The sequence below is a fragment of the Hylobates moloch genome, unplaced genomic scaffold (assembly GCF_009828535.3).
Source record: "Hylobates moloch isolate HMO894 unplaced genomic scaffold, HMol_V3 SCAFFOLD_9, whole genome shotgun sequence".
NCBI classification, from domain to species: domain Eukaryota; kingdom Metazoa; phylum Chordata; class Mammalia; order Primates; family Hylobatidae; genus Hylobates; species Hylobates moloch.
This window is the reverse complement of record NW_026652284.1, coordinates 48,122,189-48,141,355: the sequence shown is the minus strand read 5'-3', so window position 1 is coordinate 48,141,355 and position 19,167 is coordinate 48,122,189. Positions and strand designations below refer to the sequence as shown.

Sequence of the window (19,167 nt, the reverse complement as noted above, 5' to 3'; positions counted from 1 at the left end):
CTGGAGAGGATGTGGAGAAATAGGAACACTTTTACACTGTTGGTGGGACTGTAAACTAGTTCAACCATTGTGGAAGTCAGTGTGGCGATTCCTCAGGGATCTAGAACTAGAAATACCATTTGACCCAGCCATCCCATTACTGGGTATATACCCAAAGGATTATAAATCATGCTGCTATAAAGACACATGCACATGTATGTTTATTGCAGCACTATTCACAATAGCAAAGACTTGGAACCAACCCAAATGTCCAACAATGATAGACTGGATTAAGAAAATGTGGCACATATACACCATGGAATACTATGCAGCCATAAAAAATGATGAGTTCATGTCCTTTGTAGAGACATGGATGAAGCTGGAAACCATCATTCTCAGCAAACTATCGCAAGGACAGAAAAGGAAACACCACATGTTCTCACTCATAGGTGGGAATTGAACAATGAGAACAGATGGACACAGGAAGGGGAACATCACACAGCAGGGCCTGTTGTGGGGAGGGGGGAGGGATAGCATTAGGAGATATACCTAATGTTAAATGACAGGTTAATGGGTGCAGCACACCAACATGGCACATGTATACATATGTAACTAACCTGCATGTTGTGCACACGTACCCTAAAACTTAAAGTATAATAAAAAAGTAAAATAAATAAATAAATTTATTAATATAAGGTATTAGAAAAACTGAAGTAGCAGAGTAACTTCATTTGATAAAAGACAAAACAGAAGAAGGATGTCCAAGTGCCCTTGTGGTTTGTCACTGTTTATTTAATAAGCCTTTATTGAAATACAACGTTCATCTGGAAGAGTGTAGCCATCGTGATGTAGAGTACAACGCCTTACCTGAAAGTGAACACAGCTGTGTAATTACCACCCAGGAAAAACAAAGAATACAAAACATTGCCAGGCCTACAGAGGCTCCCCCTGCCATTTCCAACGGCCTTTCTCCTACTAAAGGGAAGCACCATTCGACTTCTCAACACCGCATGTATTTCTGCTATCTCTTTTAAAATTTATTTTGAGAATAAAATAGAACTATGCAAGTTCCAGCATTTATATTATTCTTCTCAGAATGTTTCTGACATCCATCTGTGTTGCAGTACAGTATTATATTTTATGAATATACAACAGCTTATTTCTCTACTCTTTTATTGTTGGAGACTTGAGTAGTTCTCAGTGTGGAGCTACCAGAAGCAACGCTGCTGCAGATACAAGAACGCATCTTCTGGTGCGTGCATATGTGCATTTCTGCTGTGTATGTACCTGACAGTGAAACTGCTAGGTCATAGGGGAGGTATATGTTCAACTATACTAGATTCTGCTGTAAGGTTATGTTTGTTTGTTTGTTTGTTTTTGAGATGGAGTCTCACTCTGTAACCCAGGCTGGAGTGCAGTGGCATGATCTCGGCTCACTGCAACCTTCGCCTCCCGGGTTCAAGCAATTCTCGTGCCTCAGCCTCCTGAGTAGCTGGGATTACAGGAGTGTGCCACCAGGTCCAGCTACTTTTTTGTATTTTTAGCAGAAACAGGATTTTACTATCTTGGCCAAGCTGGTATCGAACTCCTGAACTCAGGTGATCCGCCCACCTCGGCCTCCCAAAGTACTGGGATTGCAGGTGTGAGCCACCTTGCCCGACCCCTGATGTAAGTTTTTAAAATAGCTTTCCCTCATTTGTGAAGTGCTTCTTCCTCTCTTTTGCCCTATTTTTAATTGGCTATTTCACCTTTTCTCCACTGATTTTAAGCATAGAAAGCTTTATATTAACTCTGTTTTATAGTGCCAAGATACAAGCTATGCCTCTAAAGCTTACAGCAAAGTGGCCTGATCTCCACAGCAGTCAGATGAGTTGTATAAACGGAAAATGTAAAGCAGAAGCAAAGGACATCTAAAGGGTCAACACTTACAGTCGCTCTAATCTCAGAAGGTCTCCAAAGGTCTCTGGCTGTAGCGTTTCTAGTTGGTTGAAATGAATATACCTGGAAGGCAAAAGATCAAGTTGGTTATTCTTTGTGCTGGTGAGTAAAATAAAATGTTTGAAGAATTAGCAATTGCTTCAGCTGAAATTGTGAATTTCACTGGCCCCAACCACTATATATCACATACAAAAATCAGAAACTCTGAGATATTTTGTCTCTTCTGTTCGTCACAGTCCTGGGTCTAAAAACCTGATGTTCCAAAGGGGAATCCGAAGCCCACCCAGAAAGGGGCATGATGCTGCCCCCTTTTCCCAGGGAGCCTCTTGAGTCGATGCTAACTGGTTGTTGAAATTACTCTTTTACTCATTAAAATGTTTAATGTAAGCAAAGTTAGGGTAGTAATTAAGATTACAAACATAATAAGATACATTACAAGTGACCACATGCTTATTTACATTTCAGAACAGGGAGAAGTGTCCTGTCTGACGGAGTCAAAGGATGGCATATTTGATGTCATATGATCATCATACTTGAAATGAATTAATCTTAACCCTGGGGGATGGATGAGAAGTAATGTGTCTTGTTTTAATCCTTTTGGAATTAGACTTTTTCAGACCTCGGTATCCCCTCTGTGCAACTGATCCAGGAGTTATTTCCTAAGCTTCCATTTCAAAAAGGCTTCTCTTAAAGCAGGGCAACTGAAGACAGAAAGGCTTGCATTTCCTTCAGAAATCCTGTGATGAAATGGAGAAGCATGCTTCCAAAGCAGACAGCTGAGCAGACCTTTGCGAAGCAAATCTTCCCAACAGACAGAAAGATCCATGGGGAAGGCTGCACACTCCTCTTAGAAAATTTAAATGTATTCCCTGCACCTGACTTCTGAACACAGCTTTTTCAAATAATCTCAATGAAACCAACAGTGATATATAGCCGTCTATAGTGAACTGCTGAAGAAAGCACTGCAGATACAAAGTTACCATGAAAAGTAACAAAGTTTCACACTAAATTGGAAAAGAGGATATTGTACATTTATGTGGGAAGACACAGTGAATGGTACTTGATTTTGTCAATGGGAAGCTCTTTGACTTGAAGTAACGGCAGGCAGGTAAAAAGAAAGCTTTACAGCCCACGTTTGCATAAAATGTATTTATTTCATCACAATTAGAAATATTTTTGAAAGGAGAAAAGAAAAATGTTTAAGAAAAAGGAATACTTTTACTTCATTCCTAGGCTTCCTTCTTATAAATCATTATAGGAAGAGCACTTCAGACACCGAATGAAAAAGTATAATAATCACAAGAGAATGAAAACCATGTCACTGGAAAGGTATGATTGTTTCAGACTGCCTGAGGTTGGATCCAGAGTCAGTGCTACACTGTACTACTCTCTGAAATTCAGCATCCTGGCCCGTATCCCATGCATTCCTCCCGGGGCTTCTGTTCATTTTAAAAGTGATGACATTTTACAGTGGTGACATTGTATAAGACCTGGCAATAATTGCCTTTGGGTTAGCATGAAACAACTTTACCTTGGTTGCCTTGAATTATACACACACTCACACTCACAGACCCTCACACAGACACTCTCAGCTTCACACATACTTTCATACTGACAGACACACACTCTCACATTGTCTCACACTGACACACTGACACACTCACATGAACACACCCTCACATGCTCACAGACTCCCTCATACTCACACATGCTCACACTCACTTACATATACTCATATACACTACCACACTTATGCTAACACACACACACTCTCGGACACTCGTGCACACTCACACTTGTTCGCATACACTCTCACACATACACTAACGCACACCATCACAGTCAGATACACATCTACACACTCGCACACACCTAATCTCACACACTCACACACTGTCACGCTCGCACTCACACTGTCTCATGTACACTAACACACTTTCACACATTGACACATGTATTCACATATATGCTCACATACACTAACACAGTCACACACACATACTCCCATGCACTCACACACTGTCCCCCACAAAATCATTACCTGTGTCATTGGTCTAGCACATTAAAAAGGAGGTAGGGGCTGGGAGAGTGAAAGCAGATGTAGGGGAGGAGTGTTAGGCGAAGACTGGCTGCTGAAAGCAGGGAAGAGAGAGAAGTCTCTGTGACTACAGTGAAGAAGGCGTTAGAAGGAGGGTCCATTACAAGGTTTCTCTTCCCAAGTGAAATGTACCACATGGTTGGATTCCAATCTCTGTGTATACTGGACAGGCCCAGGCCTGTAGAATACAGATAGACATTTTATGAAGACAGGAGTAAGTGCTGATGAGGGCACCAAACTCAGCATAAAGTAAATAAGAGCAACAGCCAAAAAAAAAAAAAAAAAAAAAATGTATTGTCCTAAGTGCTTTACATGTATTTAGTCATTTTTAATTTCTGCAACTGCACTGTGTGGTAGGTTCTATAAATACCCCATTATTTAATTAGGAAAAATGTGGTACAGAGATAAAGTAATTTGTTCAATTTCACACAGCCAGCCTCTCTAGCAGCAAAGGGGGTGGCCGTGCACAGGCTCAGCTGACACAGAGCACCCAGAGATGAGCTATGGAAACCTGATCCAAGAATCCTGGAGCAGAGCCTTTCTCGGGTATGGAAACAGATACTCCACAGGGAGAAGGAAAGTGCCCAAGGCCACAAAGCCAATCAATGGTAAATCCAAGCCACGAACTCAGCAAAACCCATGCTCTCTACACTCCTGATCTCAGTTTGCCTACATTAGTGGCTTTTTAAATGTGAAGCTGTGGGGTTCTTAACTGGAGGCAAGCATCGCATTCCAGTCATAAAACAACCTAACAGGTCACAGGAAAGGACTCACGAGCCAGGTCTGTGGTTTAGCCAACCTAACAACTTCCAGATTTTCAAAGTGAGTATTCTAGCTTATGTATAAGCTCAGCAAAAGTGTTTTTTTTTTCTTTCAACTTTATAATGCTTTGAAACAATTTATTATAAAGAAAACTTGAGTTTAGCATAAGAATTTTCATGTAGCACTAGTATTCCTGCCATCATTGATCAAATGTGCATCCTCCATAGTTTGCACAGGTGTCTGCATTGCTAGAACTAGAAAGACAGCTTTCGCTTGGGAGGGCATCTTACACACTGAGCCACCTAAAATTGGAGCAAAGAGACAATCTAAGGAGTAGAATAACATACAACAGCTTATCCAATATCACATAGCTACTATGTGTTTATCCACAGTAATTAATAAATATCGATTTAATATTTAAATATTTCACAGGTAGCAATTCACATTTACTATGAATTGCTCATAATTCATGAGAAATGCATAATCTCCTTTTCCACAATGCACCCACTGAGAGTCCACTAATCACAGAGCCCTGTCTATTCCCCATTCCAGCCATGCTTCCCTAGAATAAATCACTGCAATCTTAGACCCACCCAGAGATGCCCTGAAGGACAAATGTTTTCTGCTGGACTTCAATCTAATACACAGTAGGGTAAGCAACTGGTATTGGAATTCACTACTAATGAATGAGAAAAATGCATGTAAGTAGATTTTGTTCCTTGCAGGAAAGTAAGACAACCCGGAGAGTTCTGCTTGATTATAGTGCAAGCATATTAAATTTTGAGTCCATATGATTTGACAAATTTTCTAAAAAAATCTTTTTCAAAAATTTTTTAAAACTTTAAGCCAATTTAAAGCAGTAGGATGTTTTAGGTTATATGTGTTTGATTTATGTGATGACTTTAGCAGATTCAAATAAGAAGGGAGTTAGCTTTGATCCCCACTCCCTTCTGTGCCTTGATAAGATAGCAAGACTATCCTCTCCTACACCTTATTTTTCTAGGCTTTGGATAACCCTGCCATTTTTGGATATCTATTGCAGGTAGATAAATATGAATGATTACTTGAGAGGAGTTTAAATCTGTTTAAGTCCCTTCATAAATTTATATGTAAATGAATTAGTAGTTATCCCTTTGTTTAAAGCAGGCAGGAAATTATTGCCACTGTCTTGTTATGTTGATTCATACTTAGCTTCCCCAGACGATTTCATCAACACCCATGGCTTCAATTATTATCTCTATGCAGAAGACCTACAAATTACATCTCCAACCCAAATTTACCTCTAGGACCTAAATTCATGCACCCAATGTCTTCTTAAAATATCCTCTAGATGTCTCAAGGAACCTCAAATCCAACATGTCGAAACCCAGCCCAGGATCCTCCTTCACCATACTGGCTGTCCTCCATTTTTGCTTGTCTCAATTTATGGCACTGCTGTATATGTATTTGCACAACTCAGAAAACTAGCGATGACCCCTCCGTCTCCCTCACTCCCTGTATCTTACCCAATTCTGTGTTTATCATTTTGCCTCCTAAATATCTCTTGAATGTATTCCATTCTCCTCTTACCCACTACTTCTGCACTAGAGCAAACTATGCCCTCAGTTACTAAAATACAAGAACAAACTGGTCTGCCTACATCCATCTGGTCTACCCTCAATAGAAATATGAGACCCTTAATGGCTTTTAATTTCTATAGAAATAAAGACAGAATTTTTTAACAGAGCCCAAGTTCCAGCCTGGTCTTGCCTGGAAATGCCCTTCCAGTATCTCCTTTATCCCCCTCTTGCTCCACCTCAATCCCAGTGCTCTGGCCTCCTCCCAGCCACATGCCTGCCATACTCCTGCCTACAGCAGTCTCTGAATGATTGTCTTTGTAGCCCAGTAAACCTTCCCACCCTTCTTGCCTGGTAATTCTGGACCTGTTTTCAGATCTTACTGTGCTCTTTCCTTGGAAAGCCTTCCCTGAGCTCCTGGTCAAATCCCCGTGTTATGGGCTCACCCAGCATTGTACTGTTGCAACGTTATATTTGAGTGATTATGTGATTATGTCTGTCTGCCCTAGCTAAACTCTAAGGTCCATGAAGACAGAAATCACATTGGATTTAAAGTAATATTCATATCCCTAGTTTCTTAGCAGAGTTTGACAAATAGATAGTCAATACATAGTTGATCACTGAAAGAATGAATGACCAGCCAGTATTTTTGCATGAGCATTGTCTTTGCAAATGTGAGGATAAGACAATGAACTCTTCATATGTTCTATGGTATAAAACAAAAGATGGGAGTATGAGCCCTAATAAAAGCTTTCTGAGTTAATATCAGCTCAACAATCTATAATGACATTACATTTCCTTGGGGAAGAACCATCCCAAATATTTACACAAGCCTGACTTTAGTCAGATCTTAATAATGGATGTTTAATTGTATCTCCTAAAACTTTATAGAATCCTTGAGCACTAATGAACCTAGAGGGCATCTATCAAAGTCTTCCTGGGGCTTCTCCAAGAGAATCCATCTCACTTCAAAGGGACATGTTAGAATCACACATTTTTGTGAGCACTGACAACATATTTGACATCCCTTATCTAAGTAAATATTTATTTACACAACCACCCAAAGGTATCAGGCCACCAAAGTAAGGACAAAAATCCTCCTACGATCTTTAAAACATGCAGAGCAAGAGCATGTGGCCAGAGAATGACAACAAAAATAATAGAGAGGGAATGATTCTCAGGGTGAGAAGTTGCTGGTATCACTTTAGCTTTCAGTGTGAACTCACTGAGCCACATAAAAACAAATGTTCTGCGCCATATGATCACCTTGGCAACCCCGATCTAAGACAAGAGCAGAGATGGGGAGAAAAACACTATATTTATCTGTATCTAACTGCACAATCAAAATGGCATATACGGTCAATGTTCTCAACCTTTTTGTACAAAGTAGCTGCTTTTTATTTTCTCAAAATCCATGAGATTATAAAGAAAAAAGGAGTACTGTTGGTAGAAGGAGGCTGCACACCAGAGTGTGTCTGTGTGTCTCTGTGTGTCTATGTATGTAATTTTGCCTGTGTCTATATGTGTGTAACATAAGCTAACGACATCTGAATCTGAAGACAGCAATACAGGGGATATTGAACATAACATGTCAACAATCCTAGCACATGAAAGAGAGCTCAGACGAAAAGCTGACAGCTGGCTTGGAGATCCACTGTGTCCTGCCTCACATCCACGGGCCGGGTGCATTGAGATGACACCAACTTTCTGTATAATAATCTCAGCTGAGATTAAAATAGACACTTTTTAGCTTCATTGCACAATAGCAAGCAAGAATTACCTATTACACCAACAAATTATTCATACCGTTTAGGAATTGATTAAACATCTGAATGAAGATCCTTATTTCAGAGCACAGTAAATTATTTCAACTGATTTTAAAGATAAAATTGACTGAATTATCATAATCCGTTAGTTTCCAGAGAAAAGCTTTCCAGCATCTCATTTGCATGCTGTGCTAAAGTCAATAACAGTGTATTCTACCAAAATTCATTATAAAGAGAATTATGTTTATTCTTAAAGAGTTAAAACCAGTTAAAAATCATACTGCACAAGCTTCACTCCTTGGGAAGTTATTTCAATCCTAAATTAGAATAGTTACAGAAAAAGGCTGGGCACAGTGGCTCACGCCTATAATCCCAGCACTTTGGGAGGCCAAGGCGGGTGGATCATGAGATCAGGAGATTGAGACCATCCTGGCCAACATGGTGAAACCCCGTCTCTACTAAAAATGCAAAAATTAGCTGGGCATGGTGGTGTGTGCCTGTAATCCCAGCTACTCAGGAGGCTGAGGCAGGAGAATGGCTTGAACCAGGGATTCAGAGGTTGCAGTGAGCCGAGATCACACCACTGCACTCCAGCCTGGGTGACAGAGTAAGACTCTGTCTCAAAAAAAAAAAAAAAGTTATAGAAAAAGCCATGTTTCTACAATAGTTTAGATATTTAGATAAAGCATGATTGAGAGTTATGAAAAATCTTTCACACTCTTTGTTCAATCTCTATCTCTTTTCGCCTGAACTAATAGTTATAAATGTTCCATGTAAATCCAGTCTCTTCTTTCCAATCTACACTATGTTGAATTATTTGGTGGTTCTTCCTGAAAAAATGCGGATTAGACCATCCCCTTTATTAAGGATCATCAATGTCTTCTCACTGTCTTCAGCAGGAATTCAAGGCTTTTCAAGATTCAGCGCCAACCTGTGACTTTCCCCTCCCTCATAAGTCTGAGCACCCTCTAACCAAATTCATTATCTCTGGAATCTCTCCCATTTTTTTCGTAGTGTCTAATATTCAAAGTGTTTGCTCACCCATTTAAGCTCAACAGTACTTTTTTTTCATTAAGGACTTAGTGACTGCTTGTGTCAGATATAACTTCACTCCTCTGGCTCCTTTAGTACATTAAAACATTAATAAGTACTTATTGAGTGCCTGTGAAGTGTAAGACAAGATCCTTGACCTTCTCAGAGATTGGAATTAGGTAAGTGGAAAAATACAAGGAATCAATGACCACAGTCTTGTAGAATACGTATTAAGATAATGGGATACAAGGAATACCATGAGAATCCAAAGAGCTACATTAGATTTAAAGATAAAGAAAAATTATGCAGAGAAAAGGATTCTTTACCTAACTTTTATGGACAAACAGTACTGACCTAGGTGCAAAAGAGAAAAAACAGTGTAGAAAGTGGGGAGACAAATGTATGTGAGGTGCAGAGGCATGAAAATGCAGGACTGTTATACAGAACAGTAAGGAACTGAGTGGTACAGAAGCACTGGTTGCCTGCAGAACTCTGGAAAGATGGACTTGGGCAGGAACTGAATCACACATTTCCTTTGTGCTCAACAAGGTGGTTTGAACTCTACCTTAAAGATATAAAGACACGTGACAAGATTTAAAGAAATGAAATTTCTTAGTGAAATTTTTATTTTACAACATTGCCAGCAGCTATGCAAACAAAGGACTGCAAGTTAGCTAGAAAGAGAGACTCTAGCTAGAGCAATAGTTTGCAGTGGTTTTCAGCTTAGGATGATTTTGTTTTGTCCACCTCCATCCCCCCAGGGAATATTTGGCAATGTCTGGAGATGCTTTTAATTGTTGCAGCCAGAGGTGGTGGTGCTACTAGCCTCCAGTGGGTAGGGACCAGGGTGTTGCTCAACATCTTATCCTACATGACCTGGGCCAGCCCCACAATATTACTAAGCTCAAAATGTCAACAGTGCCAGGTTGAGAAACACCTGAGCTAGAGCCGGCGTTATTCTCTGAGCAGGAAGGAGTGGTGGTGACAATGCCTGCCATGTGGAGCCTCAATTGAAGGCTGCAAGAGCTTTTCCAAAGAATCCTAGAAAAAATGAAATGATAGAAAACTATTAAAGGGGTGCCAAATAAGAAGAGGAAAAAATTAATAGAAGCAAAGTGAGGAAGACCTTGCACAGGACCAATGGTACTCAATGGCACCAAAAGTGCTATTGGAAGATGTGACTGTAAAAAGGAGGCAGGAATGTGTCCCAGTGAAACAGGCTAGAACAGAGGAAATGGGCACTAACTCACCATCGTCTCTTGTCACAAGGAAAGCTAGTGAGATGTCCATTAGCTTTGCCCTCAATTTTCCCCTTAAGGTAAAAGGCAAAGTCAACTGCGAAACATAAGAGAAATGTAGAAAAGAAAAACAGGGGTGTGAATTTTGAATTGTGGCTATGTCATTCAGGACAAGGAGCTCAGCTCCTTTTGATCATCGCTGCTAAAGCTGGGACTGAGTTCTTAGTCCTTTCCCTAGTGGATTTTCAGCAGCAGTGGAATGCGTCAGTTAGTCCCTCTCCCTGCCATGTTCTTCCCTGGCTTCCAGGACACCATCTTCCCAGATCCTCTCCCACCTCAATGGACCTACTGCTCAGGGCCCTTCACTGCTTCCTTCTCTTTTCCCAGCCTCCTGGACTGGAGTGCCTGTGGCTGAGTCCTGAGGCTTCTCCTTTTTTCCAGCCAAACTCAACGACATCCAGTACCAGGAACATGAGCACTTTCAGGTGCCAAAGATACCCACATTACACAGCCAGCCCTCACTGCTGCCTTACATTGGAGACCCATGCCCTACTGCCAGCCCCATGCCCATGTGGCTGCCTAGTAGACAACTCAAACTTGCTCTGTGCAAATCTGCAATCCTGATTAGTCTTCATGCCCACTTCCCAGCATGTCCATCTCAGCTGAGCACCACACTTCCTTCTAGTTGTTTAGGGCAAGAATCTCAGTAATTCCTTTGACTTCTTTCTTTCTCCAACATCCTACATCTAAGTGGTTGGTTGTAAAAGAGATCCAGATGCTGCACCCATCCTAAACCTACCCTGCTGCCTACTTACCCTGAGGCCACACCACTTCTAGCCTAGGGTACAGCAAAGCAACCAACTGGTCCCCCGCCCTTGCCAGGCCATAGCCTGTTGTCTACATAGCCGTCCTTGTTGAGATGGGAGATTTTAGATCTTCTCACCACACACACAAAACAATAAGCTTATGAGGTAAGACATAGGTTAATTAGCTTGACTTGGCCATTTCACAATGTATATATATATCTAAGCATCATGTTGTACATTATAAATATATACAATATTTATTTGTCAAATTTTTATAAAGAAGAATGCAAGAAACACAGAAGTCAGAGTGATCATTGTAAGGCCTGTTGGATCAGGCATGCCAACCGTCCTTCAAAACCCTCCAGTGCTCACTCAGAATAAAATGCACATCGCTCACAATGATACAAATCAAATCTGTTCCTCTGTTCCAAATTAAAATCATCGGGTCCCCTTCCCAAGCTTATGTACAGAGATATGCAGGGCCTGGAGTATGTACTCCAAAGCCACTCACTGACCAGGTTGCAAGGAGGGGGCTGCAGGCCAGATTCAGGCAGGCGGGGCAGAAAAAGGATGACTGAGGTCACCGCAGAGCCACCCTGATCCAGGGACATCAATCACCAACCAATCAAATGCACTCCCCCCTTTCTAGGCAGAAGTGCCCAAGAAGGGGGAGAAATGCCCAGGATGAAGAGTGCAATGCTCCCTCTCCTGGGTACAGTAGGCTTGAGAAGAAATGTGAGAAAAACACAAGAAAGGGAGAAGGTAAAGTCCCCTTCCCCAGTATACTGTAACTGCTATGTTTCTTCTCAGCCCTGAACCTGAATGCCCCCATCATCCAGCCAAGTTACTGGCTAAAAGATTTCAGTTGAATTTAAAAGCAAAGGAATGGCTGCCTGCTCTGACATCTCCTTCATGCTCCATGATTTTATGGCACTGTGGCCGTGGACAATGCTCGTCAGATCAGACGGCTCCCTCTGAAACCATTCCCATTAAAAAAAACTCAAGTGGGGAGGTGTGCACAATGTATACACCTACTGACATTTTGAAAACGGAACAAGTACAGGGTATTTCAGAGAAGGGCAGCATAATGTAGAAATTTCAGAACTCTTGCCATGAAGAAAAGAGAGCAACAAAGTTAGATCCAGGGGAGGAAATAAATGTGTGAAGAGGAGCAAAGACTGAGCCTCCTGAGATGTGAGGACAGGGGTAAGAAGTAGACCTGACATGACACGGATGGTGGGATTTCTAAGAACTGAGAGAAGCACACAGAAGTCAGAGAAGAAGGACCTAATCACAAAGGAGGAGATATTCCAATACGTCCCCCTCTCAGCCATAAAGTGAAGATCTCTTTGGAAGAGTAATACAGAAAAAGGGAGATGGCGGCATTGATTCTGTAACAGAGAAACAGCAAATGAATGAATATAACACACTCCATTTTTGTTTAAGGGGTCTTTACCCAATCCTGCATGTAGGCTAGGATAACTTTAGAGCACTGAGATAAAATGCAGAAACAGCCACATGTAGTTTTTGAAGCTAACTCTGGGATTAAAGGAGAAGTATGTAAACAACTAATGATGTTTTGTTGAAGATTTACAAAAGCACTATGACCTGGCCAAGGACAAAGTTTCCAACCTTCTTGGACCCTCGCTGGTGCGCAGATGGCTGCAGTCACGATCATGTGACTCTTGATCTCAATTCCCTCCTCCCCACCCTGCTTCCCTTAACATAAAAAAGAGTCTGATATCTATACTGACTTAAGATGGTTACTTAGGACACTAGTCTGCCATCTTCTCAGTTTGCTGGCTCTTGAATAAAGCTGCTTTTCCTCCCACCAACTCTCAAGTGGCAAGCAGCCCAACCTAGGTTCTGTTCCAATTATAAGGCAAGGAAGGCATCCTGGTAGGGTCTGTGCCTGCATGCTGTGGAATGATCCACCTCTCCCTCTGCCTCTTGAGTTTTCATACAAACAAAATCAATTGTACATAAGCATCAGGAAGCTAAGATTTGTTCAAACAAAACAGGACTCTAGCTAGCAGCAGTGTTGAAGACCTGGTTGCAGAGGGGAGATGAATAAGTGGTGGGTGGGGTGGAGGAGTCGTGATGCAGGCTGATGCCCACAGGTGAGGCTGTGCTGCTCTGCAGGTGAGGCTGTGCTGCTCTGCAGGTGAGGCTGTGCACTTGTAGGCAGGGCCTCGGCATAAACACTCTGAGGATGGAAGCAGTGAAGAAAGGGAAGCACGAGAGGTCAGCACTGACATGCCCTGCACTGTGCCTTGTGAAAGGTGCTTCAGAAACATCAGGGCCACCCCAAGCATGAAGGTGGTGGGCCCACATCTTAGGAGCAGGGGAAGATGAGTCATACTGTGCAAGGGACCAAGAGAAGCCTCAGCTTGCACACCAATGCAACCTTACTACATTCTTTTTGTGACTTCGGACAAGCATGGCATTTGATTACTGCAACAACAGAAAACTTTAAATAAGAAAGAGAATGAAGCTATAATGAAAGTTACAGAAAAATTAGCACTGGTCACTGATGCACAATATTGAAACATTTTCTATAAATATATTTCCTCACAATAGTGAAAAAGAACAACACACTGTAGATTCGTATTGGCATGCATGCATGCCTGCCTCCTTTATTCTAAATTGGCTTTAGAAACTCAAATTCACTTTCTAAATGCATATACTGTAAAAAGTTATATTTAAGTTTGCTCCACAAGATTCTAACCAACTATAAAATTCTACAATGTTCTAAATATTCTGGCCTGGAAGACTCTCCCAATTAAACCCATAAAACCAGTTTCCAGACGTAGACGTATTTGATTGTCACCTGGGGATTTACACCTCAGAGAGAACTAGACACAGCTTTAACCAAACCTGACCATAAATGAATATTGTTTCTCCTCTATTTCCATAACAATGGTTTTATTTTACATTTCACTTCTGGATGTAAGCCATATACAAATTAGAGGAGGACAGTCTGCCATGAATAGAACCCCTTACAGTTATTGAAGAACACAGAGCTCTATTCCTCACTGAGGAAGTTGGTTGATGCTTGAAATCCCGAGCATATCTGCATTGCATTGAGAATAAATGGCTTTTATCTCAGCTGGAGCCGTAAGAAATAAACTAATAGTAGGCTTTTAACATTTAGAGGATAATAGGGAAGGGAAAGATACTAGGACAAAACCATAATGATAGTTGTATGAAATAGTTAATGAATAAAATTGCAAAAAAGACTCAATTGTTTCAGTCAGCAAATATAACATATTTCCAAACTGTAATCCTTATTTCTTTCCTTTTAAATCATTAATTTCAGATGTAATAGAAAGTGTCAGGTTGCTATATACGGAACCATCCCTGGATGAAGCTTTCCAAATGTAACATTTAAGACACGGGGCAGCAGACTCAATACTATATTATGAAAATTCACATGCTTTGATAATTCAAATGTTTATGATATAATTATCTGTAATGCACCAATCCTTCAGGTAGCATCTTCCAATAGTACAATCTAAATGCTTTCCAATACATAGGACTGACAAAGGAAGGTAGAATAGAAATCAATTGGTGCTCCTGAACCCCCTGTTTAATACTTTGAGCAAATGACACCACTTAAGTATGTCCATGCCCACATCCACTATGCCACTCCACAAAGTCCAAGCAACTGAGCAAGATCCTCTGGGGCTTGATGGAAAGCCCAGAGACATAGTAAATACAGCCCTGGAAATGAGAAAAAGTTATATCCCCACACTGACCTCCAGAAACCAAAATATTGAAGAAAAGAGGCATTTGAGACAAGCCAATGTCCTTTTCATTCCCATAATCATTGTTGCTCTGTGCAAAATTCTCATTTCATAACATACACTTTTGGAGAAACATACTTGGAGAAACTTTGGTCTGAAGCATCATGACATTGTCTTAAGCAGAGAAATACATAGTAAAGAATAAAGAGAATTAGACCTAAAATTACACTAGATGCGAACAGCAGCGTGAAGCCAGGAGGAGGCTGCATCCTCGCCAGAGCTGAGCCTCACCTTACAGGGGCATGAGAACCTCAGTGTTGAAGCCCCCAGATATGATGCCTGCTGAGGAGGGAAGGGGGCAAGGACAGTGAGGGACAATCGGGGTGATATGGAAGCACCCTGGTCATGGACTTGGAGGCTCTTCAGGGGCTCAGTGGAAGACAGCTTAGATGGAAGAGCAGGGGGAGATCATCCACAGACACCAGGGTTCCAGGGGGCAGGTCACACCCTAGCTGGTCTGTGCTGCTGTGAGGCTCCAGGGGTGGAGGCATTTTCGAGAGGTGGAGAAGGAACCCACTGTGAACACATATCTGTAGTTCTGGGAAGCTGACCTGGAAACAAAGTGCCCGGCATCCTTGTTCTCCAGGCACTCTTGACACACACCACTAAACACGTACCCAAGCGCACTGTGGATGCTTCTTTAGATGCTTCTCTTCCCTATCCATGGCAAAAGTCCTTGGGAGCTGTGAGGAAAACACATTCCTTGCCTTCATTTTCTGTTTGTCTTGTCCTCCCTCGTGAACATCTCACGGGATTGATGGACTGTCAGCCTCCTCCCACAGGGGAGAGAATAAGCTCTTGGCTTGACTTGTCTGATCTCTGGAAAGTAATTGGAACTCCCTGAGAGCTAATGTTCTTACTTGTCACAAGTGAAAATAACAATCTTTTGGAAGTTTCATGAGTGTGAGTGAAATATTCTCATATATAGACATACAAAGCCCAAAGTACAGACTGTCACAATAATTGTGATCATTTTGATATCAGATTTCTATTAGCTTTTTCCTCTTTCCTAATTTCATGTTTTACAAGATTTTAAAGTACTCACCTGGTTCAAGTTTTTTTTATTAATAAAGATATATAGTAGTTTTTAAAATCCTCTAAGTAACTTTATAAGCCTCTGGGGGGTGAAATTTCAATTTAGGATCATAACTGAGGTATAAGAAGACATATTATTTTCAATAATAAAACAATTGAAAGGATATAGCTTCAGCTTTGGGTGGATTTTCTTTCTGTGTTTCTGACTTTTAAAGGATATTATTAAAGCCTCTGTTGAAGTAAAATTATGTAACTTTAAAAAACAAATTTTATATTTACAAAGATCATTCTGAGATGAGTAACAGCATCCTATAATTTAAATCAAAGAAGCATGTTATATTTCTTCTATTCAATTGGTGTAAAATACGCATGGTGAAAAGCAGAGCCCCTGATTGTGAAAACACAGCACAGCCACTTTTGATTAGAAACACAAATTCAAGTCAACTCTAGAAAGAAGTTAATTTTCACTTGGCCTGTAGAGCAGATAAACTGGTATTTAAGCCTGAGCCTCTGTGAGTATCTTGGCTTTGACAGACACAAATTACGGCCTTTCCAAGTATATACTTTCACTTGTATTTCTCCTTCAAAGTAAGAGGATTGATAGTCAGAAAATCCACCATGATAAGTAATTAGGGTTTGTTCATGGTGCTTTATTTTACTTTAAATTGGCATTCTATCCCAGTATATTTCTAGACAAAATTAGTTTAACAATATTAGCATTTTCTAGAGGGTGCCATATTATTCTTATCTGCCAGAATGAGATGAGACATACAAAGAAATGATATAACTTGCCTCAAATCACACAGTCCTTTCTGTTCTTGCCATAGGCTACATTGTAAATCATTCCTGGGTAGTAAAATGCTGCCAGGGCCCCTTTAACTGTTTCCTGACACTAGGGACCAATTAAGATGTATAAATTATGCATTTAATAGATGCTCCCTGCCTAAAAGAGTTAAAATGCCTCTGAGGTCCTACTTCAACACCAAAGCCTGATAAATAAAAGAATTAGAAGCTAGCAAGCCATAGAGCTTGACACTATTAATTGCTGTTTATTATTAACCCCAATTATCAGAAGTTCTAATTATCCATCTTTTATTTCATCTTAGCATATTCTGTATATTCTTCCTTTTACTTTCTTTTCAGGAAAAGTATAAAACAAATAAGTAGAACACTAGCAGTGATTTATTTCAATTCATTATAACCTTTCACTACTGATGCTCAGCTCTGATTGAGTATTATATTTGCCTGGACAACTTTTTTTAAAAATCTAGATGTTTTAGATTTTTTTAACAGGTATCCACCCTGAGAGATTCTTATTTCATTGGGCTGGGTGGTACCCAGGCACTGTTATTTTTCAGAAATTCTCCAGGTGATTCTTACATAAAACTCTAATAGAAAATCATTGTTTTATAGCAATGCAATATAGATGCCATATCATAACCAAAATATACTAAAATATATTGAAGTACTTTCTGAAGAAAATATTAGTATATAGTGTGCAAAGTGCTTTTACTGTACTCAACTTTAAAACCAATAATAATGGTATATATAATAATGCTCACGGTGCTAAAATAGTAATAGAACCCTTTCCTATCCATTGTAGACACAATTGACTATGTCTTGCTCATGCTTTCTAAGACTTGGTCTAGCTTCTTTGCCAGAGCAGTAGATTTGTTATTTCTAAAATGTCAGTGCAAAATAAAATGTATCATACTAGCATTCTATGGCACATCAAAGATGAGTGATAACACTATTGTATGTGTAATTGCCTCTTATATGTTTTATCAGGGGATAATTTTATATGATCTTGTTCTTTTTCCTAACTGGTGACAAGCTTTCAACTAGCTTCAGAGGGAGAGTCGAGATTAATTGCAATCTAGTACATTGTAACTGTTGCTTCCTGTTTGTGAAGATCAGCGTCTAATCAATAAAATATTAATGACTATTTTTTTTAGCCCTTCTAAATTAACAGCTAAAGGCAAAGAGTTGTTCTTGTTCTCCACTCTATTTCTTTATAGTTGGGTGTAAAATCAAATGAAACATAGTTTTTGATGGGATTAATGTTGACTTTAACAGATTGCTTCTGTTTGGTGTAGTTAGTTCCTTAATTTATCTTCATACAATGGCAAGGCTGTGTCTCTAACAAACCTCTTTAAGGCTACTGTTTCTTAACAGTGTTCTTCCTAATGTCAGGGTCAGTGTATCTTGTTTTGTTTTTATCATAGACTTCTTTAACATGTTAATCTTTTTGAAGCACAAATAAAAAGTAAATGGCTAACTCTCATACCTACTGAATAAGAACTTCTGCGAGGACTTCTGTAAACCCACAGACGGATTCCAATGCTGAATTTCCAATTGGCCTATGAGAGCTCCTGGAGCTCCATCTGGGCACATGTCACTGATTCTTGGGCCAAGACTGCCAGAGTCCCTGTTCTCAAGGAGCACACAATACTTGGGAGAAGCAAGTGTTTCTATGCACATCAAACCTATGCACATTAAACAATCACAGCATAAAACATATACATATATATATATATACACATATACACGTATGCATACAAGCATAGAACATATAATATGCTCAAAACTGTGGAATACAGCTGAGTGTTTTCACTGGTAGAGATCACTACGGACTGAAGTTGTCAGGTAAGATGTTAATGTAATCTTGATTTGTGTCCTGAGAAACTCTTATAGAGGCAGGAACATGAGAAATAGGTTAGTGATGGGAAAATAGCATAAATCATAGCAGAAAATAATACTAAACTCACTAGAGGATTCACTGCACTGCAGAAAGAGGAGGAGGCGACTGACAAGTTAGATTACACTGCACCCTGAGAATGAGAGGGAGAGAATCTGATTTCATCACTGTAGGAGACATGGAGCAATTGTATATTAATGAGAAAGAAAGTGGCTGAGGATGAGTCTGACAGAGACACAAAGAATGGGCTCGATAGGAGAAACGATGGTAGCAGAAAAACCTGGGAGGTGGTAATTGCAGATGTCACCTAATGAAGAGAGGCACAACTGAAGAAAGAAGGGATGGGAGGAAGGAAATAATTAAAGGCTAATATGAAAGACAAAAGGGATAGGAAATAAACAAGGACTCCAGGATTTTGGTCAGAAATTTTTTAAAACAGAAATGGAAACTTTG

At 40.2% G+C, this 19,167-nt stretch overlaps 1 protein-coding gene across 15 annotated transcripts in view; it reads right to left on the bottom strand.

The window, feature by feature from the left end:
• The window catches only part of PXDNL (peroxidasin like), a 480,152-nt gene that overhangs the window by 178,872 nt on the left and 282,113 nt on the right, over window positions 1-19,167 (bottom strand). For all 15 annotated transcript variants that reach the window (XM_058444093.1, XM_058444094.1, XM_058444096.1 and 12 more), the window contains one exon: window positions 1,909-1,980. Coding sequence is in view for 6 of the 15 variants with exons in the window: in XM_058444089.1 (XP_058300072.1) it covers window positions 1,909-1,980 (72 nt within the window). In the remaining 9 variants the exon portion in view is untranslated. The remainder of the gene's footprint in view (window positions 1-1,908; window positions 1,981-19,167) is intronic.